Genomic DNA, 14,436 nt, shown 5'->3' with positions numbered 1-14,436 from the left:
GTCCATCAGGAATCGCGAGGGATCTGAAGGACGCCGCGTCCCGGATATCAACTAGAAGTGATCCGATGAAACTTTGCATTGGCATCTCGCTCAACGATTGATACTGCTACATCTCATGGTACCTGAATAGCGTCGTCCTCACATTGTTACCTCCTCAACGTTGATCACTCGACCCCCATCACCGCACAGCCCACCTCACACACTGCCCCATCCGACATCCCGAGCACCAGCATCCCCTGGTCCTCAGATCCGTCCTCCACACCCACTGCCCGTCCCAACGAGGAGGCATACTAGGCGCCCGACATCTTGATGGGCATTGATACTCCTAGAACCCGCGCGCGGCCGTGCTGGCGGTCGCGCTGGTGGCGGTGGGCGTGTCGAGACCTGGAATCCCGTTGGCTGGCCCATTATTGGCTTGCGTCTGGGGTAGAGTGCCGTTCATACCACCCGACGTATTCCGCACTCCTCCTCTGCCGAGCCCCTGCTGTTGTTGGGCCAAGGCTGCCTGTGCCTGCACCGCCCCGACATTCGGCATATCATCCAAATCCGCATACCTCAACGTGTACGCCCTCCTCACCTTCTTCCACAACCCCTTATCCCACCAAATATAGTACCCCTGCTCACTCAGCCCGTTCTCTAGCGTTGTGTATTGCCCGCCACCAGTACTTGGCTGTGCCCCGCCCGCGCCAGCAGCAACAGTCGTTCCCTCGTCCCGCATCATCCACATTTGCTCGTGAACATGATACCGCCATTTGCGCTCCATGAGTTCTTGTGCCACGAGGATTTGGATATAGTCACGGGGCATGCTGTAGAACATGTAGAACAAGGTCTCATCACTGAAACAGTTTATTCGGCTGCTCAGGGGCGCGACTTTCTTCACGGTGTAGCATTCCGGCGTGTGGAACTCGCTGTCGAGTGGTCGGAGGGGTGGTTGGTGGTGTAACGTCGGAATGGCGAAAGGGCCGGTGTAGGAACTCAGCAGTGGCGAGTCGGTTTGCGACATGTTCAGACCTAGGGCGGAGAGGTCCTGGCCGCGGAGCAGGGAGCGGTAGGTGAGGGAGGAACCTTCGGCGAGGGCGAGGTAGCCTTTCATGCCCCATTTGTCCTTCTCGGAGAGGGTGGAGAGGAGAGCGGCTGGGGTCTGGTCGGCGGTTGTGGAGGTTGGGGCTGCTTCGAAGGTGGAGGTGTGGGTCGACGGGGCGAAAGGGTCGCGGGAGGGTTGCTGTGCGGATGCTGGAGAGGGGTCGGCGTGAGGGCGGTCTCCGCCGATTGTTCCGTTGAGATGTTGTCCGATGGGTGAGCGCGAGTCTTGTGGCATGCCGGCAGGAGATGTCACCCGGCTGAGATCGGTGGAGTCGTTGAGAGCGGACTGTCGTGGTGCAAGACCTGGTAGCCCTGGTGGGCCGTTGGTCATGGTGGCGGCGGACCGATCGGCGGGAAAGAAATCTGCTGTTGAGCCTGGCGGAGGTTGCCTCGAGCCGAGTGTTCTTGAGCCTCCTATCTGCTGTCCTCTCCGTGGTGGTGGCTCGCTCTGCTGCGGCGGTCCTCCTTGCCACGCACTAGATGGGGTGGTTGTTTGTGCGGGTCCGCCGCCGCCATTATTCAGACTTGGGAAACTCGACGAAGAGAAGTCGAGTGGTGTTGTTCGTGTGCCGAGTGCCTGTTGGGCTTGCTGTGCCCATGAACCTTCTGGTATTGATGCATCTCGAGCGGAGGTATTCGATTGTGTTTGGAGGCCCGGCTGACCCCATATCGTGGGTTTCGATGGCTGTGCTCGACCCGTCGATCGTGGTTGCGTGCTTGGAGGATTCATGTTGGTGACGTTGGAAAGCGGTCGTTGTCCTGGAGGGGGCTTAAGTCAGTATATGGATCATGTCTAGCAGTGGTAACAATTGACCGGCCGTGCCTTGAGCGTTCCAGATGCCTGCAGTCTTCATCCTTTCGACCAAGTCAAGGATCCTGTCGTCGCCCGGGGCCAAGTTGGAGGACTGGACACGTTTGATTAAGCGAGTCACTTTAGACTGAAGGCGCTTGAGTCCGCTTCGTGTCAACGGTAGTGTTGGCGTGCCTTTGTACACCGCTGCCTGCATGCTTCGGATGAGGTTCTCTGCGAACGATAAGGCAGGGTCTGAGACGTATGTGGTTGATGGCGGTCCGGGCGGTAATGTGGCAGCGTCCATTGTGGATTCTCCCAGCCAGGGTACGTGGTGCCTCAGATATGAGATAGCCAACGATTGTTGGCGGACACTCGCGCCTCGAGGTTGATGGGCGATCGCATCTGTGTCGACTGCCGACTGGCCACGGCCTACGCTGCCTATAGACGACATCTTGCATAGTCCGGAGGCCACGCTGATCGTCCGCTGCACAGACTGACATCTATTGCAGCCGTCTGTAATATTCCACCTTCTTTGTAGCGTGTCTTCCGTGCTTCACTCTTTCGCAACCGCACCTTTTCGGCCCTCCAGTATTCTCTCTTATCTCTCATCAACGTGTCACCGGAGCCTTTTCGAACCGCATCGTCCAGATCTCCAGCCCCGCTGATCACCATTTCACGTCGCCAGCGTCCAGTCGCAGTCACGTTCGAAAGTCACCAGTCGCAGATGGGGGCATTGTGGCTTACCTGGTCGATTCATAGTCAGTCTGCACTATCCCGAGTGCAACTGTCGCGCACACCTCCGTCCAACGATAGAATTTGGAACGATCGTCTGCTATATCACTGTGGTAAATTGAACGTATGTACTTCTGTCTCTGGCTGCGCTTGCGCGATCTCGAATCTTGGACCCTGCGGCTTCAGCTGCGGAGAGATGGCGCAGGCACAACCGGATCATATTTCCGCGGATGCAACTCTTGGCATCTCAAGATTGACACCGGCACGCAGAGGTCTCGATATCAACACCACAATCCAAGCTACGTCTGGAATTGACCTGGCATATCTACAACTAGCTGTATCTACCACTAGGCATCTGCCGCCCAATCTTCCCTCCATGCCCACCCTCCTCAACGACATCAAGCTGCCTCACGAAGCCCCGGTCATGGTGATCACCCGAATCACCATCATCCAACCTAACACTATACGCAATCTTATATCCCTTACCACCCAGCACCCTCGAAATCTCCTTCACAGTCATCAGCTTGCCCTCCGGCCCCAATTTCTGCACCACTGGCTCCATCAAATGCGCTGTCTTCACATAGCTCGGCTCCAAGATAACAACCTTGCTGCTAAACCACACCACCGCGAGCAGCATGACAAACTCAATGACCGGAACAGCAGCGAGGATAGTGCCGGCATACTGCCACTCGACTCGCAGGTACTGTGCCGGACTAGGCCTGTAGTCACCCGTCATATTGACCCTCGGCCCCCCGCGCTGATCCATCGCCGCGATCGCCGTAGTGGTGAATCTCATCAAGTTTGACGCCACGTACGCCGCACTGGCAGTCCCATTGAGATTATACCGATTGTCTCCCGGGTTGATTTGGTTCTGGTAGTCCCTTGTCTGATTACCGAAGGTGAGATCGATCCCTGACCACCCAATAGCGCCAGCAAGCAACTGAGCCTGCTTGTCAGGCAGCTGTAGTCGTGTTTCATTGCTGAATCCACCTTTGTCAGTGTTGGTCACCTGTGAGACTGTATTGTTGCACTCCCACAGCCGGGGTTCCGGCGCGAACCGCGGAACGCCGTATTGTTCGGCAATCTCTTGGGTGTAGTTGTTGGCGCTCAACAGCACCAGCACTTGGCTGCAGCGAGGTCCACAGATATCTTCTGTCGTGACGCCGATGTAGGTTGTTCGTCCGGTCCCAGCATAGGTCACCCTGATCGAACGAAAGTCGCCCGCACTATTGTAGTACACCAACGCGTCTCGAGTGTAGTTTTCCGAAATGTAGCCCTGATTGCCCGCATATCCGCCGTATTCGATTGTCAGGGGTACACAAGTGGCTGAAGAATTGACTGTGCGCTCGGTCGGGAATCGCGCTTGCGGATTGTCGGGTGAGACGTCAATGAATCGATACCAGTAGTCCGTCTCGTCCGGGCAATTTGTTGATACGACTGGCTCATCCGGCAACCATGTGTCGGTAATGTTTGCGCAGGGTGCGTGAAAGTTCTGGCCAGATTGCCCGTACAGGTTCGCGGCATTCTGCTGAAACGCGAGATTCGTGTTGGCTTCCGAACCATCGGACGGTCTGGATGCCAGGTATGATAGCTCAACCACACTGACATTGCCTCGGTCGATCAAGACCCAGCTGTCGGATACTTCGAATGAGTACGTAAGACCCAATAGCGCAGTGCACACGTTGAAAGCAATGAAGAGCGCCAACCAACAGAACGCAAGCACCTGCATCGAAGTCGGCAACCAGCTGCCCTTTCTCCTGCTGCGCACCATGAGCCTGTACACCGACCTCCACGAATCAACACCAAGGACCTCCTCAAACTCCTCAATCGTCCTATACTCCGACGCAAGAATCCGCCACCTCATCATCTCCGCAAAGCGCTTGAACTGCGCCGCAAACGCCAGTCCAAGAAGAACGGATAGCAGAGTGATCAAGGCGTTGAAGGTGTACCGAAGCTGCCGACGCAAGAAATTGAAGCTGGAGAAGCCGGCGAGTGTGCCGGCGAGGAGTGCGCATGCTAGGACTGTCCATAGCCAGATGCGGAAGCAGGAGATGAAGACGCGGAGGGCCTGACGTTTGTGCGAGAAGTAGCGGGTCGTTGAGGCATCTTTGGTGGGGGTTTGTGAAGCCGCATGCTTTTCATCTGGTTCGTGCTCATACGGATTGCTTCGAAGTTTTTGGAGGCTTGAGCCTGTGGTAATTCTTTTCAGGAAAGGTACTGAGGTGGACATATCGTTAGCACAAGTCACACTTTTATGCTGCCACTGGCACAATGCCTACCTTGACGCTTCCTGGTCCCTTGTGGTCTACCGTCACCGCTGCCACCAGGTATCGAGTTTGAGAACACGAGCGGTGTTTGTCCTTTTGGAGTGGCAGCATCGTCACCGTCCGTCTGGCCGACCGAAGTATAACTCATTGTTGTACTCACTCACTCGGCCGGACCACGAGAAGGTTCTTTGTTGCGAGGACGTGCTGCTGACAGCTGCTCGTGAGCTACAAAAGACTCAAGAGCGAGCCGTCGAGCATCACTGACAGAGGCGCTCCTGCAACTTAGTATGTGTGCCATACTGCAGACCCTTGAAGTGCTCGTCGCCAGGTGCACAGGCCGGTGTGTTAGCCAGCTGTCTAGTGCACGTCTTGATGAGATGGAATCCTTGCCGCCATCCTTGTCGTCGCATTGACAAGGTAATTTGCTGCAAGCATCGATAGCGATCTCGTTCAGGTGGCGAATGAGCCCGACGAAGGGGCTTCAAAGGCGATCGAAAAGTTCAATGTCCAGCATGAATCTGAGACTAAACTCGTAGGCGTGTCTGGGGAAGTTACGTAGCAAGTGTTGACCATGGCAGGCCCTACCAATCATTTCAGCCTTTGACCGTGCTCTTTCCCGGCCGTCACATATGTGACGAATCGGCAGGCGCTTGCCTCCACGATAAATCGTTACTTGCCGGTAGTCTGCTCGCTTCCTAAATGTACGAGGATAGAAAATGAAGATATGGGGTCCAAAGCAATGAGAACCACGAAAAATCACGAGACAAGCTTTTCCGCCCGTATCTGACTTTCCACTACATATGCACCAAGCGGGATTGGCGAGCGTTCGATTTCGGGGATCAACTGGAGCTCGTCGGGGACTATTCGGGGACGTCTCAAACCCTGCCTTGGCTTGTTGGCACGGTTTGCAAGTCGGCCGAGTCGGCCGAGTGCGATTTCAGTACTTACGCCGTCATGGCCTCGACATGCTACCTATGTACCTAGGTATGTATGAAGTGAAGATAGCTGGGCAACACGAATCAGGGATGGATATTCACAGGTATGTACAAGCCAAGGAAGACTTCTGAGGTTTGAGAAGATCTCGTCTACATCTCAATCTGGACCTAAAAGCTCAATTACGTTGTGAGTCTTGTCGGCACCAGCGTCCAGGCTTCGAGGCAACTCGCGATCAATCCTCGCTCTCACCAGTGTCCTCGACAACATGAAGGATGGCCATCATGAAGGCCATCCTTCATGCATCAAGCCGCGCGAGTACCTCACACCGTTCCCAGCAGCATCCGGAACTCAAGACAGCCAGAACCTCCTCTACATGTGGCCGCCCTGCCTACACGTCTCTGTTGGCTAATCCCCGCACCTATGACTCTCCCTAACCAACACAACTCTTGCCCACAATGTCCCAGATCCGCACCTCACTCGCGATCGTGAGCAAGATCGAACACAAAGCAACAGAGCCAGAAGACGAGTCTTGTCAGCTACAAAGCGGAAAGAACAGCGCCCTCCACAACTCATGTGTAGCGCAATATAATACTCGTTCCCACTGCACCTTCAGTGCTCGCCCTCTCTCACATTCAGTGCTCGCCCTCCTTGACCTCCTACAGGGAACGCCTGCGGCGCGACCCATTAACTTGCTCGCTGCGCTCGCCAGAGGTAGTGTAGAAGCGGTGGCCCTTTGGGCCCACCGCCTGCCCACCATCTCCCCCACCCACCCCGATCTCCCAAACGATACTCATTTCTCAAAGATTATCCTATTCCTCATGGTCCCAATATTCTCGATCTGTGTCTCCAGAACATCCTGATCCTGGAGCCAAAGCGGCGGCTTCCGGTAAGCAGCAACCCCACTAGGAGTTCCCGTCATAATGACAGTCCCCGGCTGCAGCGTAACGCCACGACTCAGATGACGGATAATGCAGGGGACATCAAAGTACCAGTCATCCGTACCGCCGTCCTGACGCTGTTCACCGTTCACGAATGTCTTGACACTTAGGGCTTTTGAGTCGGTTATCACCTTGGTCGAGGTGATCACCGGCCCAATTGGGGCGAATTTGTCAAATGATTTCGCAATACCCGGTTGACCATTGCCTCTGTGCGGCTGCTGCCAGAACCTGGAAGATAGGTCGTTTCCAGCGGTATAGCCAAGTACATACTGGAATGGGTCGTCGGTCGCGGACACGTTCTTGCATTTCTTGCCGATGACAATGGAGAACTCAACCTGTGGTTGTAAAATATCTCGGTTAGATCGAGAATTCGTTGAGAAGGCAGAGTGTTGCATGTAGGAACAAACCTCGTAATCCAAGTCGTGTGCCTCTGGATGGACCGGTATGTCCTCAAATGGACCGGCAGCCGCGCCTAGCTTGTCAACAGGCTACTCAGGTTGCGCAGGGGGTTAAAGCCTTACCGGTTGGCTTAGTGAAGATCAAGGGATATTCTCCTGGGGCGATTGCCTTGTGAGTCTTTTTAGCAATCGTACGACAAAAATATCTCCTGATGATTCGCCTACTCCAGCTTCTTTGACGTGGTCTTTGTAGTTCAGCCCGACACAGTAGAATATCGGCACATGTTCGATGGGAGCCAAGACCTGAAGCGTGTGTGAGACTAGAAGTTCGAAATTTCGCTTGAAGGAAACATACCTCTGAGATCGTCCTCCGGCTCTCCGTCAGGACAAAGCCTGGAGTCCACGGATTCTGGCCTTCAAATATAGGCACATCAGCACCCAGGAGACCGTCTTGGGTGATGTCTTTGAGATCTCCGGCCTCGCCGTAGTACACCTGACCCGAGGCATCCTTGAATCGAATGAGCTTCCTGAAGTCTGCCATCGTAGGAAAGCTTTCCAAGTTGAGTGGCACCGTGCAGTCTGAATGATGCTAATACGGCCGAAGTTTTAAGAGACTTGTTCGTCGCTCAGTCACAACGATCGCTTGGTGTGATGCAAGCTACATCATTGACTCACGGACACCGCAATGCTCGCCATGGTTGCTGCTCAATAGCCGTGTGGCGTGTCTCAGGGCACCGGCGCTGCTTCTGGCCTCGCAGCCTTCAGCCAAATACGCGCTACGTTCGCGGGGCGCACCACCTCCCGCACCCATCCAGTCGGCAATCGAGCACCTTTCACTGAGTACTGTCTGGGTAATCGGGGCCAAAAATTATGCGGTTGTGGTAAGTCGGCAACTCAAGCTCGACCCAGAGGGCAAAGTCAAAGACGTATAGGGTTTTCTAGGCAGCTCAGTATTGCCGCAGGCTGTGGGCAAGTCGCGGCGGCTCACCATTTGTTCGCCGGCCACCATATAGATGACGAATCCGCACGAGCCTGCCGCCGCGACAGGTGTTTTACAATTCTTCCCCAGTGGGTTTCTCGCTTCGAGAACGAACAAGGATTGACGAGCGAAGATCACTGGGGCGGTACAAACGAACCGACGATCATGAGACAAGCTTTTCCGCCCCCGTATCTGACCTGACCCTCCACCTGCGCTGCACCAAGCGGGACTGTCGAGTGCCGAGCCAGCGCGACCTGGACTCAATTCGCTTCACTCACTCACCCCCACCTGTGCGCACTCCCATACTCGCTTCTCTATAGGGAGCGCCTGCGGCGCGACCAGGATATTGCTCGCTTCGCTCGCCTATGGCGGTGAGGAGGTGGCGGCCCGGAAGGGCCGCCTCCTCCCCACCGCCTCCCCCACTCACCATCCCCGGGAGCTGCTTCCGGCCTCACGGCCTCAGCCTAATGCTCGCTTCGCTCGCGAGACGGCCGTGTGAAGGTGATAGCCCCTTCGGGCCCGCCACCTCCCCATTGCCGTCCTTAAATCGGATCGGCGGCCATGAATGCTCCCCCATGTTGCGCCAGGACCATTTCGCTGATTCCGTAGATTGCCCAGCCAGGAAGAGCGCCTGAAGCCACGAGAATGTTCTCTGCCGATTGATTGACAGGCTTGAGGTAAGCCTCACTTTGAGTAAGCGTCACTGGCAGGTTGAGTCGTAAAACTGGATGATTGTAGATTGGATCATTGTAGGATCTGTGCCTAGTAAGAGCGCTGAAGCGCCTGGATCTGTCTCGCTATTTACGACACTGTACCCCTCCATCTAATTGAACAGCAGTCCAAGAGCAAGTTCAGGATTGCCTCCTGCTGCCTCCAACAGTGCAACGGCTTGGGCACGATCGCAGCTGCCATGCTGCATCACCGTGTTGATCTTTTCTTCAGTGATCTGATTTGAGCGCTGGGCCGGCCTTTGTGACTGAGTCTGAGTCTGCGGTTGTGATGGATTTTGTGCTGACGATGATGATGCCGCATGTGGGGCAGACCCTGATGCAGCGGCCGGTGATTTCGAAGACGTATTGGCTGAGTGTCCAGGAGGCAGTATGGTGCCGGTCTCTGTACCGATTGTTGAGCCCCCCGGACCTGCTACTTTCGGCTCGTTCTCCAGAATGTTGTCCATCATCTTCGGCAGTTGATGCTCTGGTAGAAATTCGATCTTGGTGCCCAGTACTTTCAGACAATTCTCCTGCAAGTCGATACACATCTGATGGCGCTTCAGCATATCGAGACCCAGCAGTAGCTCGACGTCCTTTCCCTCCATGACCATGAAGCTTGCCGGAGCCTCGTAGTCGCCAAACTGCATGATCGCATGATGTACTCGTCCGAGGATCTTTGCTGTACCAACGCCTCGTGCAATGCCGCCCCATTTTTCGTCAATCAAATGTGAAACGCCGCACTTTTCCGCTGCACTGGGACTCATGATGGTCTTCTGTGCGCCTGAATCGACAAATGCCTTGATGGGTACTCCGTTTATCAGGACATCGATGTACAGCATTGTGACGGTACCGAATGACTCTGGATTCTGTTCAAAAGCCTCTTCTTGGTTCTTTGCAATCACCTGCTGTCTGATACGTCGTAGGATTTCTGCTTGAGAGTCGGGATTGTTGGTGTCGTTGTCGAGTCTATCGATTTCCTCCTGGGCTCGTCTCTGCTCTTCCCGCACCCGGCGCTCCCGCTCTGTGAATAGCCGCTCAAACCGAGCAGGATCTGCGATGGCTTCGACCAATTCGGGTGCTACTTGGCGGACCTGTCCTTGCATAGCCGGGTTGGTCAGTAGCTGTTGACGAAGTTGTTCCGATGCCTGTCTTGCAGCTGGATTTGGTGCTCGTGGTTGACCACCTTGCTGAGGCTGTTGCGGCCGTGTTACACGTAGACCCAGTATGTCATTGTGATTAATGCCAAGTTGACGCAACGTCTGGCTAGCGTCTTGTAGAGCTTGACCCTCTCTTTCGAGTGTCTGAATCTGGGCTGGCGCACCTGTCTCGCTCTCGATCAGTGCTCGGAGGTCTTGGAGTGTGAGATCTGGTGGGACATCGAGTGTGAGGAGCCCCGAGTCAGGGAAGTTGAGTTGGACGTTCGAGAAGATGACGGATATCATGAGCAGCCTGGTGGTCTGTCAGCATCATGGATCTTCGGCCGGATATGGCGCTGAGTCGGTTGCAAAAATGTCAAGGCGTCTGCAGGACTTACATCTTGAGAGAATGGTGACCTGATGGCTGACAATTGGCACTACCGTTTCAATGGAGTTGCAGACGCAGAGTCGTGAGCAGTGGATTGAGAAATCTATGCCAGAGAGGCTTGCAAGATGAAGCACAAAAGAAAGGAACCGAACCCGACACCGTAACGCCTGTCCGTGAGTGTTTGGATTACAGTGGTGGCGTGGTCGATGGAATTGCAGAGCATCAAACAGATTATTTGTTCATTAGGCATGACGCACTTGCCGATGTCGCCTAATCCAGGGCCCGTCTAGCGCCTACTACCGGAATCGTCCACTTGCGCCTGCTGTTTGCCTTGTGTTTGCCTTCTGTTACCATCAGCTGCTTTCGTTTCTGCCCTTGTCCGTGGGTATTTGAGTTGAGATCGTAGAAGTATTCTGTCAAGACGCACGTCGTTCACTCGGTCTACGAGATGTACCCATCATGTCAGGTCTCTCATCATACTACTGCAGGCGGCATTATTGGTACATGTCGTAGCCACCATCTTGTGCGAAAATTAATGTTTTGAGATGGTCTAGTAGGTACAGCAACGGAAGGCTTCGTGATTGCTTGCGGGCATATGATACTCGTACGGTGGTGATACCGCTATGGTGTTCGCAGGACTGCTTCGGGGTCTACATAGCGCAAGCATCTGGTGAATGCTTGCGTAGATGCTGCGTGTTCTCGGTTCGTACTGGGCTGCCAAAATAGACCACATTCCGCTGCAAGAGAGCCCTCTCAATGCGATCCGAGGCAGCTTCTCGTCGCAATGCCATGCAAGCGCCACCAGACCTCACCACAGGCCTCCCCGATGCAGCTTTTGCCTCCCCTTCTCACTTCGCACCATATTTCGCCTTCCCAAAACTGAAGGGCACATACCGATACTTGATCATATGCTGAAGCTGTCTCCTCACTGCCACATCGTCAGTACCTCTCTCGCCTCGACCCTCATGGGGTGTATACTCACTAGTCAAAACCAGCAAAATCAACCAATAAACCACCAACACAGGCCAGAAAACCGGCAGATTAAAAATCTCAAAAAACGTACAAAACAGCCCAATCACCACCGCCCTTGTCGCACTATGCCAGAACTTAAACTCCGGCAACCGCCTGATAAACGGTCGAAACTCCTCGTCCGCTTTCGTTGGCAGACTGCTTTGCCCACCCTCCAAACCCTCATCTTCAGTGGACTCGAGGTTCAGGGAAGGGTCGAATTTGGGCTGGAGGAAGGCGAGGAAGAGGTTGAGGAGGTAGATACCGAGGCAGTAGGCGACGATGTACCAGCCTTGGACGAGGAGGATGCGGACGAAGAAGGCGGTTAGGAGGAGGATGGTGACGCCCCAGCGGTGCGGGGTGTAGGGGGTTGAGGCGTCGAGGTAGGATTGGTAGATCTGGTGTGAGGTGTATTAGCTATGCTGTCCGAGGTCTTTGGGCTCGCCGTGGAAGGGTCGCTGGTAGGTGGGACATTCAACATACCCGTACGAGCTTGTTGCCCTGCAGCTGGATGGCGTCGAAGGGCGTCGTCTCTGGCTCGGGGCCGTCCATGTTGCCTTTTCAATCGTACGTTTGGTCAGAGCAGTAATCAGGTGCGACAGCAGATAGAAGAGGCGAGAGGTTGGTTGGGCGTCAATCCCAGCTAGTTGCCCTTCGCCTGAACGCCTCTTCTCCGCGTCGAACAAAGTGTTGCACAGTGACTCTCTCAGATGTCGCAAACAAACCCTCAGCAACGTGAAAGAAATTCAACGTCAGCGACGAGCAGTGAGTGACTTGAAGGTAAGCAGGCACACTCAAAATGATGTTGACGCGAGAAGGAGAGGGAGGCGCAGGCGCAATTCAAATTTCTCGAAAAGACACGTTCTCCCCAAAACTTTACAGGTCCGTTGGAAGTCGAGCCTGCCGGAATCAAGGACCTTTTCTCCTGGCGAGCTTTAAATCAAGGACGAAATCACGTGCAGGATATCCGAAGCCGAGGGATCTGCGGGCAGCTGCGGAGGGATTTCGATTTCCGTTTCCCCAGTCCTACGGGCTGTACCTGAAATTCAATAAATTCACCGGTCGCTTGACGAGCTTCACTCTTCTCTTTCGGCGACTGCTCTTGTATAGTACACTCGCCCCTCACCCATCACTACCCACCGCAGCCATGCCACTCCTCAACCGCCTCGCCCGCCCAGCAGCGACCGCCCTCCGCCGCCCCTTCTCCCCCGCAACCCTCCCACGCTTCTCCTCCACCTCCTCTGCCACATACGAAAACATCATCCTCTCCCACCCCCCGACCCGGCGTCGCACAAATCACCCTAAACCGGCCGAAAGCCTCACGCCCTCTCCTCCGCCCTCTTCGTCGAACTCAACTCCGCCCTCGCAGCCCACGAGGCGGACCCAGATGTCTCAGTAATACTCCTAACCGGCAGCGAACGCGCCTTCGCCGCCGGCGCAGATATCAAGGAGATGGCCACCCTCACTTTCAGCGAAGCATATACAAACAACTTCATCGCGCCCTGGTCCACAATAACAACCCTGCGAAAACCCGTCATCGCCGCCGTAAGCGGCCACGCCTTGGGCGGAGGCTGCGAGCTGGCAATGATGTGCGACATCCTCTACAGCACAAAGACCGCCAACTTCGGGCAACCAGAAATCAAACTCGGCACGATCCCCGGCGCCGGCGGCTCACAACGCCTCACCCGCGCCATCGGCAAATCAAAAGCCATGGAGTTGATCCTCACCGGCAACAGCTTCTCCGGCGCCGACGCAGAAAAGTACGGCTTGGTCGCAAAGGCATTCGAGACGCATGAAGAATTGATCAACGGAGCGCTGGACACAGCAGAGAAGATTGCGCGGTACAGCAAGGTCGCCGTCGTAGCAGCGAAAGAAGTCGTCAACAAGTCGCAAGAGTTGAGTTTGAGGGAAGGCGTGGAGTTTGAAAGGAGGGTGTTTCATGGGTTGTTTGGAAGTCAGGATCAGAAGGTTGGGATGAAGGCGTTTGCGGAGAAGAAGAAGGCGGAGTGGACGCATTCATGACGAGCTCTGGCTGCATGACGGACGGGATAGTATGGTGCGCCTGCAGGAAGTATGTTTCCCTGGCCTCGGGGCGGAAGCGGAACTGGACTGCTCGCCAGGGAGGTATAGACAGGAAATTGTAGATCAGCGTTTTTGATTCGAAAGCCACATTCTCAGGAATCGTTCTCCGAGCCTGTTACTGTTTGACTTGCAAGCTTTTCGGCCATTTCTACCGTGCTCTGCTGTAAGCATGTATGTACATATGAAAGCCCACCCTGACGAAGCCGTCCGTCCCGCACTGAAAAGCAATGGTGGCCGTCCCTATGTGATAACCCTTCCGAATAACGCTGCCGTCATAATCGAGCTCAGCCTGTCCCTCGTGCATCCATGTCTGCTTTGATCAATCCGTTCCTAGTCCAGCCCGGCTTCGGTCCTACAGCCCAGCAATCCCCCGTCATTTCCCCGCAGAATCCTGCCTCCCCACTCAAAGACTCAACCGATCCAAACTACTGACCCTCTTCCCCGCCCCCTTCTGCACCAGCCCCAACCGATAGAACGTCTCGTCCCCATTCCCATTCCTTCCACCAACATACCACTTCTCTCCGCTCCCCAACGCGTCCATGAAGCCGCCACTCGAGTTCGAGCTATCGCTGCCTCTCCGCTGTCGCCCTCGGTTCAATTGTGTGGGTGTATGTGCGCCGTTTCCGCCTGGCGAGGATGTTCCGGGTGATCTTGAGAGTGGAGGGGCGCCGTATGAGCGGGTTGTGGAGGTCGGGCTGAAGGGTGTGTTTGTTGTTGTGCGGGTTGTGGGGGATGTGAGCGCTGTTTGTGCGGCGATTGAGTCGGAGGTTTTTGTGGTTATTGTTCGGGGTTGGGAGGTGGTGGAGGCGGAGTTTGTGGTTGTGGCGGAAGTGGTGGTGCTCACTGAGGCGGTGACGGTCTTCGCTGTGGGGTATGTGGGAGGTGTGCGGGGCGCGGAAGGCGGAGAAGAAGTTTGAGAAGAACGGGCTGCGGCTTGGTGCCATCGTTGGTGTGTTGTGTCTGGTGAGGGTTGAGAAGCGGTC

At 55.2% G+C, this 14,436-nt stretch overlaps 6 protein-coding genes across 6 annotated transcripts; 2 read left to right on the top strand and 4 right to left on the bottom strand.

Moving 5' to 3' along the window:
* Positions 1–325: 325 nt before the first annotated feature.
* Positions 326–2,327, bottom strand: AB675_9502 (General negative regulator of transcription subunit 2; the record flags this gene model as incomplete). The annotated part of the gene is made up of 2 exons (XM_018150042.1): positions 326–1,842; positions 1,898–2,327. 2 exons carry the CDS (start codon positions 2,325–2,327, stop codon positions 326–328), a joined length of 1,947 nt encoding a protein of 648 aa, XP_018002459.1.
* Positions 2,328–2,939: 612 nt separating this feature from the next.
* On the bottom strand, positions 2,940–5,023 carry AB675_9501 (uncharacterized protein; the record flags this gene model as incomplete). Its single annotated transcript, XM_018150041.1, has 2 exons — positions 2,940–4,825; positions 4,888–5,023. 2 exons carry the CDS (start codon positions 5,021–5,023, stop codon positions 2,940–2,942), a joined length of 2,022 nt encoding a protein of 673 aa, XP_018002294.1.
* Positions 5,024–6,601: 1,578 nt separating this feature from the next.
* AB675_9500 (Fumarylacetoacetate hydrolase domain-containing-like protein) lies at positions 6,602–7,688 on the bottom strand (the record flags this gene model as incomplete). The annotated part of the gene is made up of 4 exons (XM_018150040.1): positions 6,602–7,221; positions 7,271–7,316; positions 7,373–7,450; positions 7,503–7,688. 4 exons carry the CDS (start codon positions 7,686–7,688, stop codon positions 6,602–6,604), a joined length of 930 nt encoding a protein of 309 aa, XP_018002374.1.
* A 1,261-nt stretch (positions 7,689–8,949) lies between these two features.
* Positions 8,950–11,923, bottom strand: AB675_9499 (DNA damage-inducible protein 1; the record flags this gene model as incomplete). The annotated part of the gene is made up of 4 exons (XM_018150037.1): positions 8,950–10,288; positions 11,216–11,291; positions 11,346–11,769; positions 11,855–11,923. The coding sequence occupies 4 exons, from the start codon at positions 11,921–11,923 to the stop codon at positions 8,950–8,952; spliced, it is 1,908 nt and encodes a 635-aa protein (XP_018002468.1).
* Positions 11,924–12,518: 595 nt separating this feature from the next.
* On the top strand, positions 12,519–13,393 carry AB675_9498 (putative enoyl-CoA hydratase, mitochondrial; the record flags this gene model as incomplete). The annotated part of the gene is made up of 2 exons (XM_018150036.1): positions 12,519–12,766; positions 12,787–13,393. 2 exons carry the CDS (start codon positions 12,519–12,521, stop codon positions 13,391–13,393), a joined length of 855 nt encoding a protein of 284 aa, XP_018002525.1.
* A 366-nt stretch (positions 13,394–13,759) lies between these two features.
* Positions 13,760–14,370, top strand: AB675_9497 (uncharacterized protein; the record flags this gene model as incomplete). The annotated part of the gene is made up of 2 exons (XM_018150035.1): positions 13,760–13,825; positions 13,927–14,370. The coding sequence occupies 2 exons, from the start codon at positions 13,760–13,762 to the stop codon at positions 14,368–14,370; spliced, it is 510 nt and encodes a 169-aa protein (XP_018002489.1).
* Positions 14,371–14,436: the final 66 nt, after the last annotated feature.

This window comes from Cyphellophora attinorum (genome assembly GCF_001299255.1).
Source record: "Cyphellophora attinorum strain CBS 131958 chromosome Unknown Contig7, whole genome shotgun sequence".
Lineage (NCBI taxonomy): Eukaryota > Fungi > Ascomycota > Eurotiomycetes > Chaetothyriales > Cyphellophoraceae > Cyphellophora > Cyphellophora attinorum.
Note: the sequence above shows the minus strand (reverse complement) of the source record. Positions and strands in the feature narration are given on the sequence as shown.